The sequence below is a fragment of the Scyliorhinus torazame genome, chromosome 29 (genome assembly GCF_047496885.1).
Source record: "Scyliorhinus torazame isolate Kashiwa2021f chromosome 29, sScyTor2.1, whole genome shotgun sequence".
Lineage (NCBI taxonomy): Eukaryota > Metazoa > Chordata > Chondrichthyes > Carcharhiniformes > Scyliorhinidae > Scyliorhinus > Scyliorhinus torazame.
In genome coordinates this window covers 24172571-24188489 of record NC_092735.1, presented here as the reverse complement: position 1 = coordinate 24188489, position 15919 = coordinate 24172571, and the positions used below count along the sequence as shown (strand labels likewise).

Below are 15919 nucleotides of genomic sequence, written 5' to 3'. Positions count from 1 at the left end.
AGTCATTTTGGGGGCAAAGAGCTGGAGTTTCAGCGGCAATGGTTGGGGGAATCACCACATCGAACCCTGGCCAACCTGAGAGTGCTTTCTTTTGAACCCCAGCCAATTCTTTCTCCAGGCCAGGCAGTTGTGTTTAGTTTAGTCTCTTGACTCCTGCTCATAATTTTGTCAAACGGCTTCTGAAATCAAACACCTTACGGTTCTTCTCTATTTGCTAAATATACACTGAGGAATGAGAGTGAAACAAAAACAGGGAAGCTGTGCTAAGCCTTTCCAAATTTCTAAATTTGCCCATTGGGTCCCGGCATTTCTTCTCCCTTCACTAATCCCAACTTTGTCTCCGGCACCATGTTCTCCTCTCCTCCATTGAGCGAACTGATGCAAGTATTCATTTAGCCATCCTGCTCTGCTATTATCCACTAAAAATGTCAAACAATTGTGATGTTCAGCTGCAAAACCACTGCCACAGCACAATGGTCTAAGTGGGCACATTCTGAGGTTAATTGCTGACTAATGCTGCTAACGTTCTCTATAATATAAGCTGCTTGACTCCTTCACTTGGGGAATGGCCAACTTCTGTGACGATCATAAAACAACAACAGCCAATGACTGCCTCTCCCCTGTAGTTTAAAAGGAGGTTTGTTGCAATATCGTCAGGTTTAATATGCGGCGGCAGATTATCTAGCTGCAAGACTATCAGTACTTGTGTCTGTGAGAGAGGGAAGGGGTGAGGAGAGGGAGAGAGAGAGCGAGAAAGAGAGAGAGAGAGAAAATGCGAAAGGGAAAGGAGAGCAAGAGGGAAGGAGAGAGGGGAGATGAAAGAGAGAGAAAAAGATAGAAAAAAGACAGAAAGAAAGAAAGACAGACAGACAGATAGACAGAAAGACAGCAGGGAAGAGGAGAGCGATAGCGAAAGTGGGAGAGAAAGAGTGAGAGAGAGAGAGAGAGAGCGGGAGAAAGTGCGATAAGGGAAAGGAGAGCAAGGGGGAAGGAGAGAGGGGAGATGAACGAGAGAGAAAAAGATAGAAAAAAGATAGAAAGAAAGAAAGACAGACAGATAGACAGAAAGGCAGAGGAGAGAGATAGCGAAAGTGGGAGAGAAAGAGTGAGCAATGAGAGAGAGAGCGGGAGAAAGTGCGAAAGGGAAAGGAGAGCAAGAGGGAAGGAGAGAGGGGAGATAAAAGAGAGTGAAAGAAAAAAGACAGAAAGAAAGAGAGAAAGAAAGACAGACAGAAGGGACGAGGAGAGAGATAGCGAAAGTGGGAGAGAAAGAGTGAGAAATGAGAGAGAGAGAGTTAAGAGGTAGACAAAATGAGGGAGAGTGTAAGAGAGCGCGAGAACAAGAGAAAGAGAGAGTGGAAGCGATAGAGAGAGTGAAAGAGAGAGGGAAAGATAGAGTGAGAGAGAGAGAGAAAGAGAAAAGGAGAGGAGGAAGAGAGGAGACAGAAAAAGAGAGAGAGAGCTGGGGTAAAAGGAGAGAGGGAAAGAAGAGAGGAAGAGAGATAGAGAAAGAGTGAGAGAGAGAAAGAGAGAAGGGCCGATTGAGAGAGGATGCAGTGAATAAGCAAGCAAGAGAACATGAGAGAGTGAAAGAGAAAAAGAGAGTGAGAGAAAGCGGGAGAGAGAGAGCAGGAAACAGAAAGGAGAGAGAATAAATGAGAGAGAGAAGGAGAAGGTGAGAAACAGGAGCCAGAAAGAGAGAGAGAAGGATAGCTGGAGAGAAAGAGAAAGGAGAGCAAGAAGGAGTAAAAGAGTGAAAAAAGGGTGAGGCAGAGAAAGAAAGTGGTAAAGAGTGAGAGATAGGAGGCAGAAAGAGAGCGATAACAAGAGAAGGCGAGACTGAAAGAGAAACAGAGAAAAAGTGGGAGAGAAGGAGAGAGAGGAAACAGAAAGAGAACGAGAGAGAGTAAAGGAGAGAGTGAAAGGGAAAGAGAGTGAAAGAAAGATTGAGAGAAAGAGAGAAAGAAAGAGCAAGAAAAAGTGAGAAATAGAGAAGAGGAGATAAAGCGAGAGAGAGAAATGTGGAGAAAGAGAGCAGGGGAAAGGGAAAGGGGGAGAGAGAGGGGGAGCGAGAAAGACAGGGAGAGCAAAAGAAAAAGAGAAAAGGAAAGAGCGAGAGAAAGAGGGAAGGAGAGAGACAGGAGACAGAAAGAGAGAGTGAAAAAGAGTGAAAGAGAAAAAAGAAAAAAGAAAAATAGTGAAGGAGAGAGAGAGAGATAGAAAGGAGAGTAAGAGGAGAGAGAAACAGCACGAAAGCGAGAGTCAAACAGAAAGCAAGAGAAGGAGTGAGAGAAAGAGGGATAAAGAGAATAGGGGAAAGGGGGAAGGAGAGAGAGAAAAGAAAGAAAAGGCGGAAAGAGAGAGAGAGAAAATGAGAGAGAATGAAAGAGAGTGAAAGAGAAAGAGTGAGCGAAAGAGAGTGAAAGATAGAGCAAATAGAGTGGCAGAGATAAAGAGAGTATAAAAGAGAGAAAGAGTGGAGGAGGGGAAAAGAGAGGAGAGATAGAGGGAGAGATGCACCTTTAATCATTCTGAGTGCTCTGAGATCACCAAGAGGTTGGACTCTGGATAGTTGGGTGGGATTCTCGCAGCCCGGGGCCGGGCCGGAGAATCCCCGCCCTGACGCCGGCAGAGCGGACAACTGGCGCCAATGGCGCCGGCGCGTTTGGCGCGGCGCCGGTCGCGGGCCGCTGTACCCGGCCGGCCTGCCGATTCTCCAGCCCAAATGGGCCGAGCGGCCGCTCGAACAAGGCAGACTCCCGCAGGCGCCGGCCACACCTGGTCGCAGCCGGCAGAAACTCTGCGCGTGGGGTCGGGCGGCGGCCTGTGGGTGGGGGAGCTCCGTCCCCGGGGGGGCCTCCGATGGGGTCTGGCTCGCGATCGGGGCCCACCGCTCAGCGGGCCTGCCGCTCACTCCCCGGGCCTATATTCCTGTGCGCCGGCCCCTGAGCCACCGCGCCATGTTACGTCAGGGCTGGCGCGTCGAGGGAGGCCACCGCGCATCCGCGGGTTCCGGGGCGCCCAGTTGGCGCCGGGATGGGAGGCTGGAGCAGCGTGAACCGCTCCAGCGCTGTGCTGGCCCCCTGTAGGGGCCAGAATCCGTACTCCCAGCGGCCCGTTCACGCCGTCGTGAAACGCGACGGCTTTTCCGACAGAGTGAGCACTCTGCCGCCGAGCGGCAGAATCCCGCCCAACGTTCCAGTCCTTCTCCCTTGTGGTTGTGTACGGTGCCTGGTTGGTTCAATCAGTCGCACTTCAGCCTCTGAGTCAGAAGTTGTGAGTTCAAGTCCCACTCCAGGATTTGAGCAGAAATTCCGACTGACACTCTACAGAGGCACAGACAGAGTGCTGCAATGTTGGAGATGCCACATTTCAGATGATATCTGCCTTTTGAAGTAGATGTTAAAAGACACAGTTTTGAAGAAAATAGAACCATAGAATTAAAATCCCTGTGGTGCAGAGGAGGCCATTCGGCCCATTGAGTCTGCACCGACCTCCTGAACGAGCACCCTACGCAGGCCCACCAACCCCCTCCCACCACATCTGACCTGGGAATGGTTTAGCATACTAGGATAAATCGCTGCCTTTTAAAGCAGACCAAGGCAGGCCAGCAGCACGGTTCGATTCCCCGAACAGGCGGTGGAATGTGGCGACTAGGGGCTTTTCACAGTAACTTCATTGAAGCCTACTCGTGACAATAAGCGATTTTCATTTTCATTTCATTTCACCTAACCTGCACATCTTTGGACACTAAGGGACAATTCATCATGGCCAACCCACCTAACTTGCACATCTTTGGACTGTGGGAGGAAACCGGAGCACCCGGAGGAAACCCACGCAGACACGGGGAGAACGTGCAAACTCCACACAGTCCCCCAAGGCCAGAATTGAACTCGGGTTCGTATATACAGTTCAAACCACTGCGCCGCCGTGCCACCCAAACAAAGGAGTTCTCCTGAATGTCTTGCCCTCAACCTACATCACTAAAATAGATGAATGATTAGCACACCAACGTTTGTGAGATCTTGCTGTGTGGAGGTTGCCTGTTGGGTTTCCAAGAACAGGGACTTCAAAAAGCATTTCATTGGGTGGGGCGTGCTTTGCGAAGTCCTGAAGGTGGTGAAAGGTGCTATATAAATGCAAGTTCTTCTTTTTACACCATCAGGTGAGGTGATTATTTATGACAACGGGGGCGTTGCAAATAAAGTGTGTCAGAGAAGGCGTAACAGAAGGTCACTGCCACAGTTACAGAAAGTGAAAGTTTTACAGGCTAATTTAGACATACCATGGATATATTAAAATATCACACGACAGCACAGCAAATGGGTATTTTTTTCCACTGAAAATAGAACCTTTTATATCTAAGAGGATAGACTTGGCTTAACGTCGCACTCCGACAGCACGCCCTGAGCCACGACTCCACTATCCTGGGGTCACTCAAACGTTCATCTGCTGCTGTGTAATGTCGTTCACTGAATGTTACAAGCCTTGGAAACTTGGAAGTCAATAGAAAGCAACCCGCAATTGACATCAGCGTGAAATAACCGCCACTCTCGTCCTTTTCATTCATTACAATATTTTTTTAAAATATATTTTTACTAGCTTTTAAACATTTTTTTTTACATGAATTACAACACACATATTTAACTAACATTTAGCAATCCCTTCCTCAATCCAAAAACAATTAACTAACTAACTAACTAGCTAACTTTTAGCTGCTGACTGAGATTAATTCCTTAAAGTGAGATTTGAATAGACGCCATCTTTTATGAAAGTCCTCCTCATTACCTCAAACTAAATTTAACCTTCTCTAGGCTGGCGGCACGGTGGTAACACAGTGGTTAGCACTGTTGCTTCACAGCGCCAGGGTCTCAGGTTCGATTCCCCGCTGGGTCACTGTCTGTGCGGAGTCTGCACATTCTCCCCGTGTCTGCGTGGGTTTCCTCCGGGTGCTCCGGTTTCCTCCCACAATTCCCGAAAGACGTGCTGTTAGGTAATTTGGACATTCTGAATTCTCCCTCTGTGTACCCGAACAGGCGTCGGAATGTGGCGACTAGGGGCTTTTCACAGTAACTTAATTGCAGTGTTAATGTAAGCTTACTTGTGACAATAAAGATAAATTGTTTAAAACTCCATTGAATCTCCCAGCCATATTGAGACACAGGATTGGAGAAACTGACTTCCAACCCAATAGGATCTGCCTCCTTGCCCCCTCAGCGAGGCAAAGGCCAAGACATCTGCACCCCCGCCCCTGTCTGGAGGTCCGGCAAGTCCAACACCCTGAATATGGCTCCCTGGGGACTGGGTTCTAGGTCCAACTGTAACACTGACGACATGAAGAAGGTAGGTGCTCCAGAACGTCCTCAGTTTCAGACACGACCAAAACATGTGTACGTGATTGTCCGTCCCCTGTCCCGCACCTGTCACAAATGTCCTCAACCCCTGCAAACATGCGTCTCATTCTCCACCTCGTCAAATGTGTTCTGTGAACTGCCTTCAATTGTATTAGTGCAATATTTTTAACACTCTAAAGTGCACAGTCAAAATTGGGTTGCATGTTTTCAAATGTTTCCATACACTAGCGAAACTCCAGAGTTGTTACGATAAAACGAACGGGCGCATTGTTTATCAAGAGCAGAAATGCACAAACTCAACATATTAGAATGTTTCTCAAAATCTAACTGCGGTTCCAAACATATGAATTAGGGGCAGGAGGAGGCCTTTCGGCCCCTCGAGCCTGCTCTGCCATTCAATAAGAGCATGGCTGACCTGCTTGTGACCACAACCACACATTTTTGCCTGCCCCCTCAAAATTCACCACCCCCCACCCCCCCACCCTTGCTCATCAAAAATCTACCAACCTCTGCTTCTAAAATATTCAACCGCCTTTTGAGGAAGAGAGTTCTACAGACTCGGCACCCTTAGAGAGAAAGGAATTCTCCCCACCCCTGTCTTAAATGGGCGACCCCTTATTTTTAAACATTGACCCCTCTTTCTGGATTCTCCCACAAGAGGAAACATCCTCTCCACATCCGCCTTGTTAAGACCCCTCAGGATCTTATATGTTTCGAGCAAGTCGCCTCGAACTCTTCCTAACTCCGGCGGATACAAGCCCAGCCTGTCCGACCTTTCCTCATAAGACAACCCGCTCAATGCGGGTATTAGTTTCGTAAACCTCCTCGGAACTGCTTACAATGCATTTACATCCAGGCCAGGCAAAATTTAGTTGAGCCCAAGGGTGGGTCGGAGCTGCGTCTTTTGGATGGGAGGTTAAGACAAGGCGGGCAGACTTGAGCAGACACAAGACATCACATGGCCAATATTGCAATGAAAACGGTGTTCTTCCCCGGTGTCCCGACCAATATTTACCATTCAAATGAATCATCTGCTCATTACAATTTAGAGTGCCCAATTCATTTTTTCCAATTAAGGGGCAATTCAGCATGGTCAGTCCACATCTTTGGGTTGTGGGGGCGAAACCCACGCAAACATGTTGAGAATGTGCAAACTCCACACGGACAGTGACCCAGAGCCGGGATCGAACCTGGGACCTCGGCGCCGTGAGGATGCAGTGCTACTCACTGCGCCACCGTGCTGCCCTCATTCGCCCCGTGTCTGCGTGGGTTTTGCCCCCACAACCCAAAAGATGTGCAGGGCAAGTGGATTGGTCACACTAAATTGCCCCTTAATTGGAAAAAATGAATTGGGTACTCTAGATTTATTTTTAAAAATAATAAAAATTACACATTGGTGTTTGTGGGAGCTTGCTATGCACAAATTGGCTGCCGTGTTTCCTACATTACAGCAGCACTACAACGGCTGCACAGCGCTTTGGTGCAGCGTGAGGTCATGAAAGGCACTAGATAAATGAAATTCTCTCTTTTTTAATAAAGGTCAGTCGAGAGGTTGCCGGCGTTGTGGTTCCATTTTGGGCGCTGAAGAGCTTGTATGTAGATTCTAAATTACCTTTATTTTCTTCCATATTCCACCCACGCCCAAGTGAAACTGAAAAATTAGTAAATGTCACCTGAGGTGTGACAGACAAGTACAAATCCTATAAATTATGGATAAAATAATTGATAGTCGCTCAATATCCCATTAACAGAACATGCATTCCTCGTAATATACATATATCCAATGTTACAATGACAGAGGTTGATTATATATTTCATATCCACTTCTCTTGCACGTTGATAGGTCCTACACTCTGTATATTATTAGGTTCCTACTGGTAGTGCCTGCAATACTCTATATAAATATCCCTAATGGGCAAAATGTCAAGATGGAGTTGTACGAAAACTGTCCCGTACCTTTATATCCTCTTTGTGGGGTAGGGGTGTTGTGGTGGGTGGGGGTGGTCAGAGCAGATGAAGTTTGCAAAGTTCGTCTTAATTCGAGGGTGACTATATCTCTTTGCAAATCACATCAGAAATATCCATATGAAATCTTTTGCTACCTATAAGGGATAATCCTTGCTGCTGTATGCCTCTGACAATCACAGCATGGTCTGATTTATATATGTACACACTGGTATATAGTATCCCATATCCCACTGACACAGCGTAGTGTGGTTTATATGCGGGCGGCACGGTGATAACACAGTGGTTAGCACCGTTGCTTCACAGCTCCAGGGTCCCAGGTTCAATTCCAGCTTGGGTCACTGTCTGTTCGGAGTCTGCACATTCTCCCCGTGCCTGCGTGGGTTTCCTCCGGGTGCTCCGGTTTCCTCCCACAGTCCCGAAAGACGTGCTTGTTAGGGGAATTGGACATTCTGAATTCTCCCTCTGTGTAACCGAACAGGTGCCGGAATGTGGCGACTAGGGACTTTTCACAGTGACTTTGTCGCAGTGATAATGTAAGCCGACTTGCGACAATAAGGATTCTTGTTATTACGCTTGTGTAAAATATCCCATATTCCCTGGCTGATATAGCATGGTAGGGTTTATATACACTTGTATATATTAACACAATACCCCACTTGACAGATACAGCACGGGATGTTGTATATACACATGTATACAAGATGTAGTGGCGTTGGAGGGAGTTCAGAGGAGGTTCACTAGATTGATTCCAGAGATGAGGGGTTTGTTGTATGAAGAGAGATTGAACAGTTTAGGACTATAATCTCTTGAATTTAGAAGAATGAGGGGGGATCAAATTGAGGTATACAAGATGCTAAAAGGTATGGATAAAGTAGACGTAGAGCGGATGCTTCCTCCTGTGGGGCATTCTAGAACGAGAGGTCATAATCTCAGGATAAGGGGGCAGTTAAGTGTCAACCATGTTGGTGGGGGTCACATGTAGGCCAGACCTGGTAAGGATGGCAGATTTCCTTCTCCTAAAGGTCATAGTCTCAGGATAAGATGTAGCAAATTTAAACCCGAGATGAGGAGCAACTACTTCCCCCAAAGGGTTGTGAATCTGTGAAATTCACTACCCAGAGTGCGGTGGACGAATGACAGTGAGTAAGTTAAAGGAGGAATTAGATGGACTTTTAATTGGTAATGGGTTAGAGGGTTATAGAGAACGGGCAGGACGGTGGTGTGAAGGCCATGGTGACATCAGCCATGATCGAATGGCAGAGCAGACTCGATGGGCCAAATGGCCTAATTCTGCTCCTATATCTTATATCGCCTGACAGATACAGCATGGTATGGTTTATATACACTAGTATATGATATCCCCTATCCCCTGACAGATACAGAATAGTATGGTTTATATACACATGTATATAATATCCCATATCCCCTGACAGATACAGCATGGTATGGTTTATATACACTAGTATATAATATCCCATATCCCCTGACAGATACAGAATGGTATAGTTTATATACACTTTTATATAATATCCCCTGACAGATACAGAATGGTATGGTTTATATACGCATGCATATATCCCCTGACAGGTAAGGACTGGTATGGTTTATATACATTTGCATATAATATCCCCTGACAGATACAGAATGGTATGGTTTATATACACATGCATATATCCCATATCCCCTGACAGGTAAGGAATGGTATGGTTTATATACATTTGTATATAATATCCCCTGACAGATACTGAGTGGTATGGTTTTTATACACTTGCATATAATATCCCCTGACAGATTCAGAATGGTATGGTTTATGTACACTTGTATATCTCACATATCCCCTGGCAGATACTGAGTGGTATGGTTTATGTACACTTGTATATAATATCCCCTGACAGATACAGAATGGTATGGTTTATAGTCACTTGTATACAGTATCCCAATCCCCCTGCTAGCTTCAGCACGGTATGTTATATATCACTTTTTATGTAGTGAATATGGTATATTATATATGCACTTGTATATAACATTCCATATCCGACTGACAGATACAACATGGTATATATGTACGCATAAATTCCTAGAGCTGGCTGGCAGCCTGCCTCTCCAAATGGCTCACATTTCACCGTGATTGCCACACACTGGCTGTTTTCTGCTGCTGTCCCGATTCAGTGTTGCTGCATTCCGTATCCTGGTCCCTCAGCCTGCACCGTGTCCATTTCCTAGCGCTGTAATGCTGCGTCTAGAAGCAATCCCCCCCCCCCCCCCCCCCACCCCCACCACACACACACACACAGGTTTAGTCTCTCACCACTGCAATCAAGTTCCAATCAATGGCCACAGGGTATAGTCAGCACCAGGCAAACCCCCCCCCACCCCCACCTCTCCAAACAAGAGACCGGGGGTGGGGGGAATGATCACTCCTTTAAAGCTGGGCACACTGAATGCCTAAAGGACCGGCACATTTACCAGGCTGCCACACTTTCAGAGATTGAAAGTAGGAAATAAACCCCCTGAAAGTTCCGTCGAAAAACACGCACTCTTGTTAAAAAAAAAACCCTCCCTATTATTACACAGCTGCCCTGCAAAAAGCTGTGTGTGTGTGTATGTGTGTAAGGGAGAGACAGTCACAGCGTATTCTTACTGTCTTCAGTTAAACGCCACCCCCCCCCCCCACTCCTTTCCAAAAAAAAAAGAGACACAGGTAGATTTTTTTTTGTAAAACAAGAAAAATGGGGTGAAAAATCTGGCAGCCCGCAATCCTCTTTTTTTGTGTGCTGTTGTTGGCCTTCCAATTTTGCCACCAGATTTCTGGAAATAATAAGGGCATGTAAATAAAGCCCATTCTGCCCCAGCCAGCCACCCTACCCTCGCACGGATCAGGGGGGAAAATAAATAAATAAATCATCTTTTGCGCCTCAGTTAGACAATGAAGGCTTTATGCAAAAAAAACATTAGAGTCATTGATTCCCCCCTCCCTCCCTCCCTCTCTGTAGCTCCCCCCACCCACCACAACCCCCTCTGCCTCCCCAGACAGGAGCATTGTCTTGCATTTAAATACATGCAGGATTATCATGTGCAGAACATCAAATAGACTTGGATAAAATGATTCCAAACCTGTCTGTCCTTTCCCCAGCGTCTTTTCGAGGCGATATGGTCCCACATACTGTGCACAACCTGCTTCTTTTGTGGAGGATGTCATCGTCTCCTATTCACCTCCTTTTTGCTCAGGTTTGAACTGTGCTTTGAATTTATAAAAAGGGAGGTTGGGGTGGGGAAAATATACATATACTCAACGCGCACACATACAAAAAAAAAAAATGATTCTTATTGCCCCTCGCTTCCACCTTCACCCCCCCCCCCCCCCCACCCCTCCCCAAGATCCTGGGTAAGACAACTGATGGAGATTGTCCTACTATCCTAGTACCAGCATTATTGTCCTCTCTCTCTCTCTCTCTCCACTCCTCTCCCTTTCTGCCAATCCAGCCTCAGCTCTTTGGTAATCCTTCAACCTGCTCCTTTTTTTTTCCTTTATTAAGCTTCCATCCGGGAACTCTCAGTGACACCCAGTCCTTGTTTAACCCTCTCCTTCCCTGGCACCAGTTTGAATCGTCCTGAAGTATGAGATTTTGTGTGTGTGATCGAAACAGGACAACTGTTCATGAACCATAGGATTCCTGCAGTGCAGAAGGGGGCCATTCGGCCCATCGAGACGGCACCGACCCTCTGAAAGAGAGTCCTACGCAGGCCCACTCCCCCCTCTATCTCTGTAACCCCGCCTAACCTGCACATCTTTGGACACTCAGGGGTAATTTAGCATGGCCAATCCACCTAACCTGCACATTTTTGGACTGTGGGAGGAAACCGGAGCACCCGGAGGGAACCCCTGCAGACACGTTGGAGAAAGTGCAGACTCCACACAGTCACCTGAGGCCGTAATCGAACCCGGGTCCCTGGCGCTGTGAGGCAGCAGTGCTAACCACTGTGCTGCTAATGGAGTCAGGTGGAAGTGGCATTCATTGTTAGGATGCTCAACCCTGTCGTGTTAATCACCCTGGGGTAACACGGGCTGCAACTGGATGCAGTTGTACTTGAAAGTAGACGCCAAACTTTGGTGTTGGTTCGATACGCTTTATTGAACTTGTTAAGCAGTGCACACAGTTCGCTGTGGGTTTGACACTCTACTAATCTAAGCGTGCTTACTATAACTAACTAGACCAGACTAGCTCTGAGCCACATGTAGAAGGTGTTCTGCCTGGTGATTGGTTGTGTTCTGTCCTGTGTGTTGATTGGCTGTACTGGGTGTCTGTCACTACCTGTCTGTATCTCATTATGTGCATGAGTGCATATCATGACATCGTCCCTTTTTTAAAAAAAATGTTGGTTGCTGAGAGCATATGCGACTGTATTTACATGTAGAACTATTTACATTAAATGGCGAGTGGATGAAAGCGAGTGGATGAATATATACATAAGAGCGTCTAGCGTGCACATACAGAACAAAATTTACAAGATAAATGTATATAAGTCCAATCTTTGGGGCTTGCGTCTGGTCCTTGTCGACCGCGTGAGAGGTGGAGGTGGGGATGACTGTGCCTTGACAGGCGGGATTGCTGCCGGATTGGTGGCCTCGTGGTGCGAGGTGTCCGGAGGATGCACGACAACATCTGGAAAAGTAGGATCTGGTGGTGGGCAGGCAGGTTTACGCAGCGCCCGTCTGTTGCGCCTGACAATGGAGCCATCAGCCATACGAACCACAAACGATCTGGGAGCAGCCTGTCGAACAACAACAGCTGGAGCTGACCAGCCTCCATCAGGTAGCTTGATCCGAACAGCATCTTCCGGAGATAGAACAGCAAATCGGTAGCATGAGCATCGTATGTCAGCTTTTGCCGGTTCCTGAGTTGCTGCACCTTTTGCAGCACTGGGAGGTGATCCAGGTCTGGTAAGTGTATGGCTGGAACAGTCGTCCGCAGGTCTCTATTCATGAGGAGTTGAGCCGGAGACATACCGGTGGACAGAGGGGTTGCCCTGTACGCCAACAGCGCAAGGTTGAAGTCAGAAGCAGAGTGTAGCGCACAATGACTTACGCGAGACGAGAAGCGATGAAGTCGATCTAGGCTTTATTAAGCGAGACTTGTCCCCAGCAGCTCAGCAACAGAATGAGGCTGCGGGGAGAAGCTCGAGCTCTTATACTCCGCCTTCACGGCGGAGCCAGAAGTCGGCAGATCCAACCAGGACCCGGGACCTGTCAGCCAATAACCTCTCGGCTTCACAGGTACCACATTACCCCTAATACATATCACCACATTCACCCCTTGTTAAAAAGGAACCCGGTGGGGTGGTGGTTCACATGGTGGTAAGGGTTTACAAGGCTGGCCCTGGAACAAATTTCGGACTGTGTTAATACAGCTTTAGCCCTACACTGGGCTATGTACAAGTTTGTGAGAACTATTTACAATACGAGCAAAAAGAATTTTTGGTTACACCAGCATTCTTGGTGTCACGCGGATTCCACGAGTCGAGCGGGCGGTCTGGTCTTCCTCGTCGATCGCCTCAGCCCCGGTGGTGGTGCAGGTGCTTGCTCGGGCGTTGTCATCTCCGGGAGCGTTTCGCTGTTTGTTCCTGTTTTACTCCTGGGCGGGCACGGGAGGAGGACCGATCCCCCCGGGAAGGGGGCGGTCGCGGGGTGCGCCGGTGGCAGGGAGGGGGTGATCGGTGTCGGGGGTGTGTGTGTTGCCGGCGGGCGCCAGGTCCCGCAGGGAGACCGTGTCCTGTCGGCCGTCGGGATACGCCACATAAGCGTACTGCGGGTTCGCGTGGAGAAGGTGGACCCTCTCGACCAACGGGTCCGATTTGTGCGCCCGCACATGTTTCCGGAGCAAGATGGGTCCTGGGGCCACCAGCCAGGTCGGCAGCGACGTTCCGGAGGAGGGCTTCCTGAGGAAGACAAGGAGGCGCTCATGAGGACCTCCTGCCACCGGGAAACTGGGAGATCCCTGGACCATAGGGCCAGTAGGACGGTCTTCCAGACCGTGCCGTTCTCCCTCTCTACTTGCCCGTTCCCCCGGGGGCTGTAGCTGGTCATCCTGCTCGAGGCTATGCCCTTGCTGAGCAGGAACTGGCGCAGCTTGTCACTCATGAAGGAGGACCCCCTGTCGCTATGGATATACGCGGGAAACCGAACAGTGTGAATATGGTGCAGAGGGCTTTAATGACTGTGGCCGCTGTCATGTCGGGGCAGGGGATGGCGAAGGGGAAACGGGAGTACTCGTCCACCACGTTCAGGAAGTATGCGTTGCGGTCGGTGGAGGGGAGGGGCCCTATGAAATCCAAACTGAGGCGTTCAAAGGGGCGGGAAGCCTTGATCAGGTGCGCTCTATCCGGCCTGAAAAAGTGTTGTTTGCACTCTGCGCAGATGTGGCAGTTCCTGGTGACTGTACGGACCTCCTCCACAGAGTAGGGGAGGTTGCGGGACTTTATGAAATGGTAGAATCGAGTGACCCCCGGGTGGCAGAGGTCCTCGTGGAGGGCTTGGAGGCGGTCTATTTGTGCGTTGGCACATGTGCCACGGGATAGGGCATCGGACGGCTCCGGGAGAAAAAGGCCACGGGTCTGCCCGCTTGGTTAAGGGTGGCCACCAGAGCTACATCGGATGCGTCGCTCTCGACCTGGAAGGGGAGGGGCCCGTCGATGGCGCGCATCATGGCCTTTGCGATATCTGCTTTGATGCGGCTGAAGGCCTGGCAAGCCTCTGTCGACAGGGGGAAGGTAGTGGACTGTATTAGCGGGCGGGCCTTGTCTGCGTACTGGGGGACCCACTGGGCGTAATATGAAAAGAAGCCCAGGCAACGTTTCAGGGCTTTGGAGCAGTGGGGGAGGGGAAATTCCATAAGGGGGTGCATGCGTTCGGGGTCGGGGCCTATTACTCCATTGCGCACTACATATCCCAGGATGGCCAAACGGTTTGTGCTAAAAACGCATTTTTCCTCGTTATTTCTGAGGTTCAAGGTGTTAGCGGTCTGGAGGAACTTTTGGAGGTTGGCGTCGTGGTCCTGCTGGTCATGGCCGCAGATGGTTACATTGTCGAGATACGGGAACGTGGCCTGCAACCCGTGCTGGTCAACCATTCGGTCCATCTCCCGTTGGAAGACCGAGACCCCGTTCGTGACGCCAAATGGGACCCTTAGGAAGTGGTATAGCCGCCCATCTGCCTCGAAGGCGGTGTACTTGCGGTCACCTGGGCGGATGGGGAGCTGGTGGTAGGCGGACTTGAGGTCCACGGTGGAAAAGACCTTATACTGAGCAATCCGATTGACCATGCCGGATATGCGGGGGAGAGGGTACGCATCTAGCTGCGTGTACCTGTTGATGGTCTGACTATAGTCTACGACCATTCTTTGCTTCTCCCCGGTCTTTACGACTACCACCTGGGCTTTCCAGGAACTATTGCTGGCCTGGATTATGCCTTCCTTCAGCAACCGCTGGACTTCAGACCGAATAAATGCCTGGTCCTGGGCGCTGTACCGTCTGCTCATAGTGGCGACGGGTTTGCAATCCGGGGTGAGGTTTGCAAACAAGGACGGCGGTTCAACCTTGAGAGTTGCGAGGCGGCAGATAGTGAGTGGGGGTATTGGGCCGCCGAATTGGAATGTTAGGCTCTGAAGGTTACATTGGAAGTCTAATCCCAGTAATGTGGGCGCACAGAGTTGGGGCAGGACGTAGAGCCTGTAGTTCTTAAACTCCCTCCCTTGCACCGTTAGGTTTGCGATGCAGAACCCTTTGATCTCCACTGAGTGGGATCCTGCAGCTAGGGAAATCTTTTGCGTGCTTGGATGGATGGTCAGAAAACAGCGACTTACCGTGTCTGGGTGAATAAAACTTTCAGTGTTCCCGGAGTCGATCAGGCAAGGCATAAGAACATAAGAACATAAGAACCAGGAGTAGGCCATCTGGCCCCTCGAGCTTGCTCCACCATTCAATGAGATCATGGCTGATCTTTTGTGGACTCAGCTCCACTTTCCGGCCCGAACACCATAACCCTTAATCCCTTTATTCTTCAAAAAACTATCTATCTTTATCTTAAAAACATTTAATGAATGAGCCTCTACTGCTTCACTGGGCAAGGAATTCCATAGATTCACAACCCTTTGGGTGAAGAAGTTCCTCCTAAACTCAGTCCTAAATCTGCTCCCCCTTATTTTGAGGGTATGCCCCCTAGTTCTGCTTTCACCCGCCAGTGGAAACAACCTGCCCGCATCTATCCTATCTATTCCCTTCATAATCTTATATGTTTCTATAAGATCCCCCCTTATCCTTCTAAATTCCAACGAGTACAGTCCCAGTCTACTCAACCTCTCCTCGTAATCCAACCCCTTCAGCTCTGGGATTAACCTAGTGAATCTCCTCTGCACACCCTCCAGTGCCAGTACGTCCTTTCTCAAGTAAGGAGACCAAAACTGAACACAAAACTCCAGGTGTGGCCTCACTAACACCTTATACAATTGCAGCAGAACCTCCCTAGTCTTAAACTCCATCCCTCTAGCAATGAAGGACAAAATTCCATTTGCCTTCTTAATCACCTGTTGCACCTGAAAACC

General features: G+C 48.8%; 1 protein-coding gene across 2 annotated transcripts in view; it reads right to left on the bottom strand.

Annotated features, from left to right (window-relative positions):
- Positions 1 to 10654, bottom strand: part of LOC140403940 (serine/threonine-protein kinase BRSK2-like) — a 498437-nt gene extending 487783 nt beyond the window's left edge. For both annotated transcript variants that reach the window (XM_072492220.1, XM_072492222.1), the window contains exon 1: positions 10437 to 10654. In XM_072492220.1, the coding sequence (XP_072348321.1) occupies positions 10437 to 10521 (85 nt within the window). In that variant the 5' untranslated portion in view covers positions 10522 to 10654. The remainder of the gene's footprint in view (positions 1 to 10436) is intronic.
- Between the last annotated feature and the right edge of the window lie 5265 nt (positions 10655 to 15919).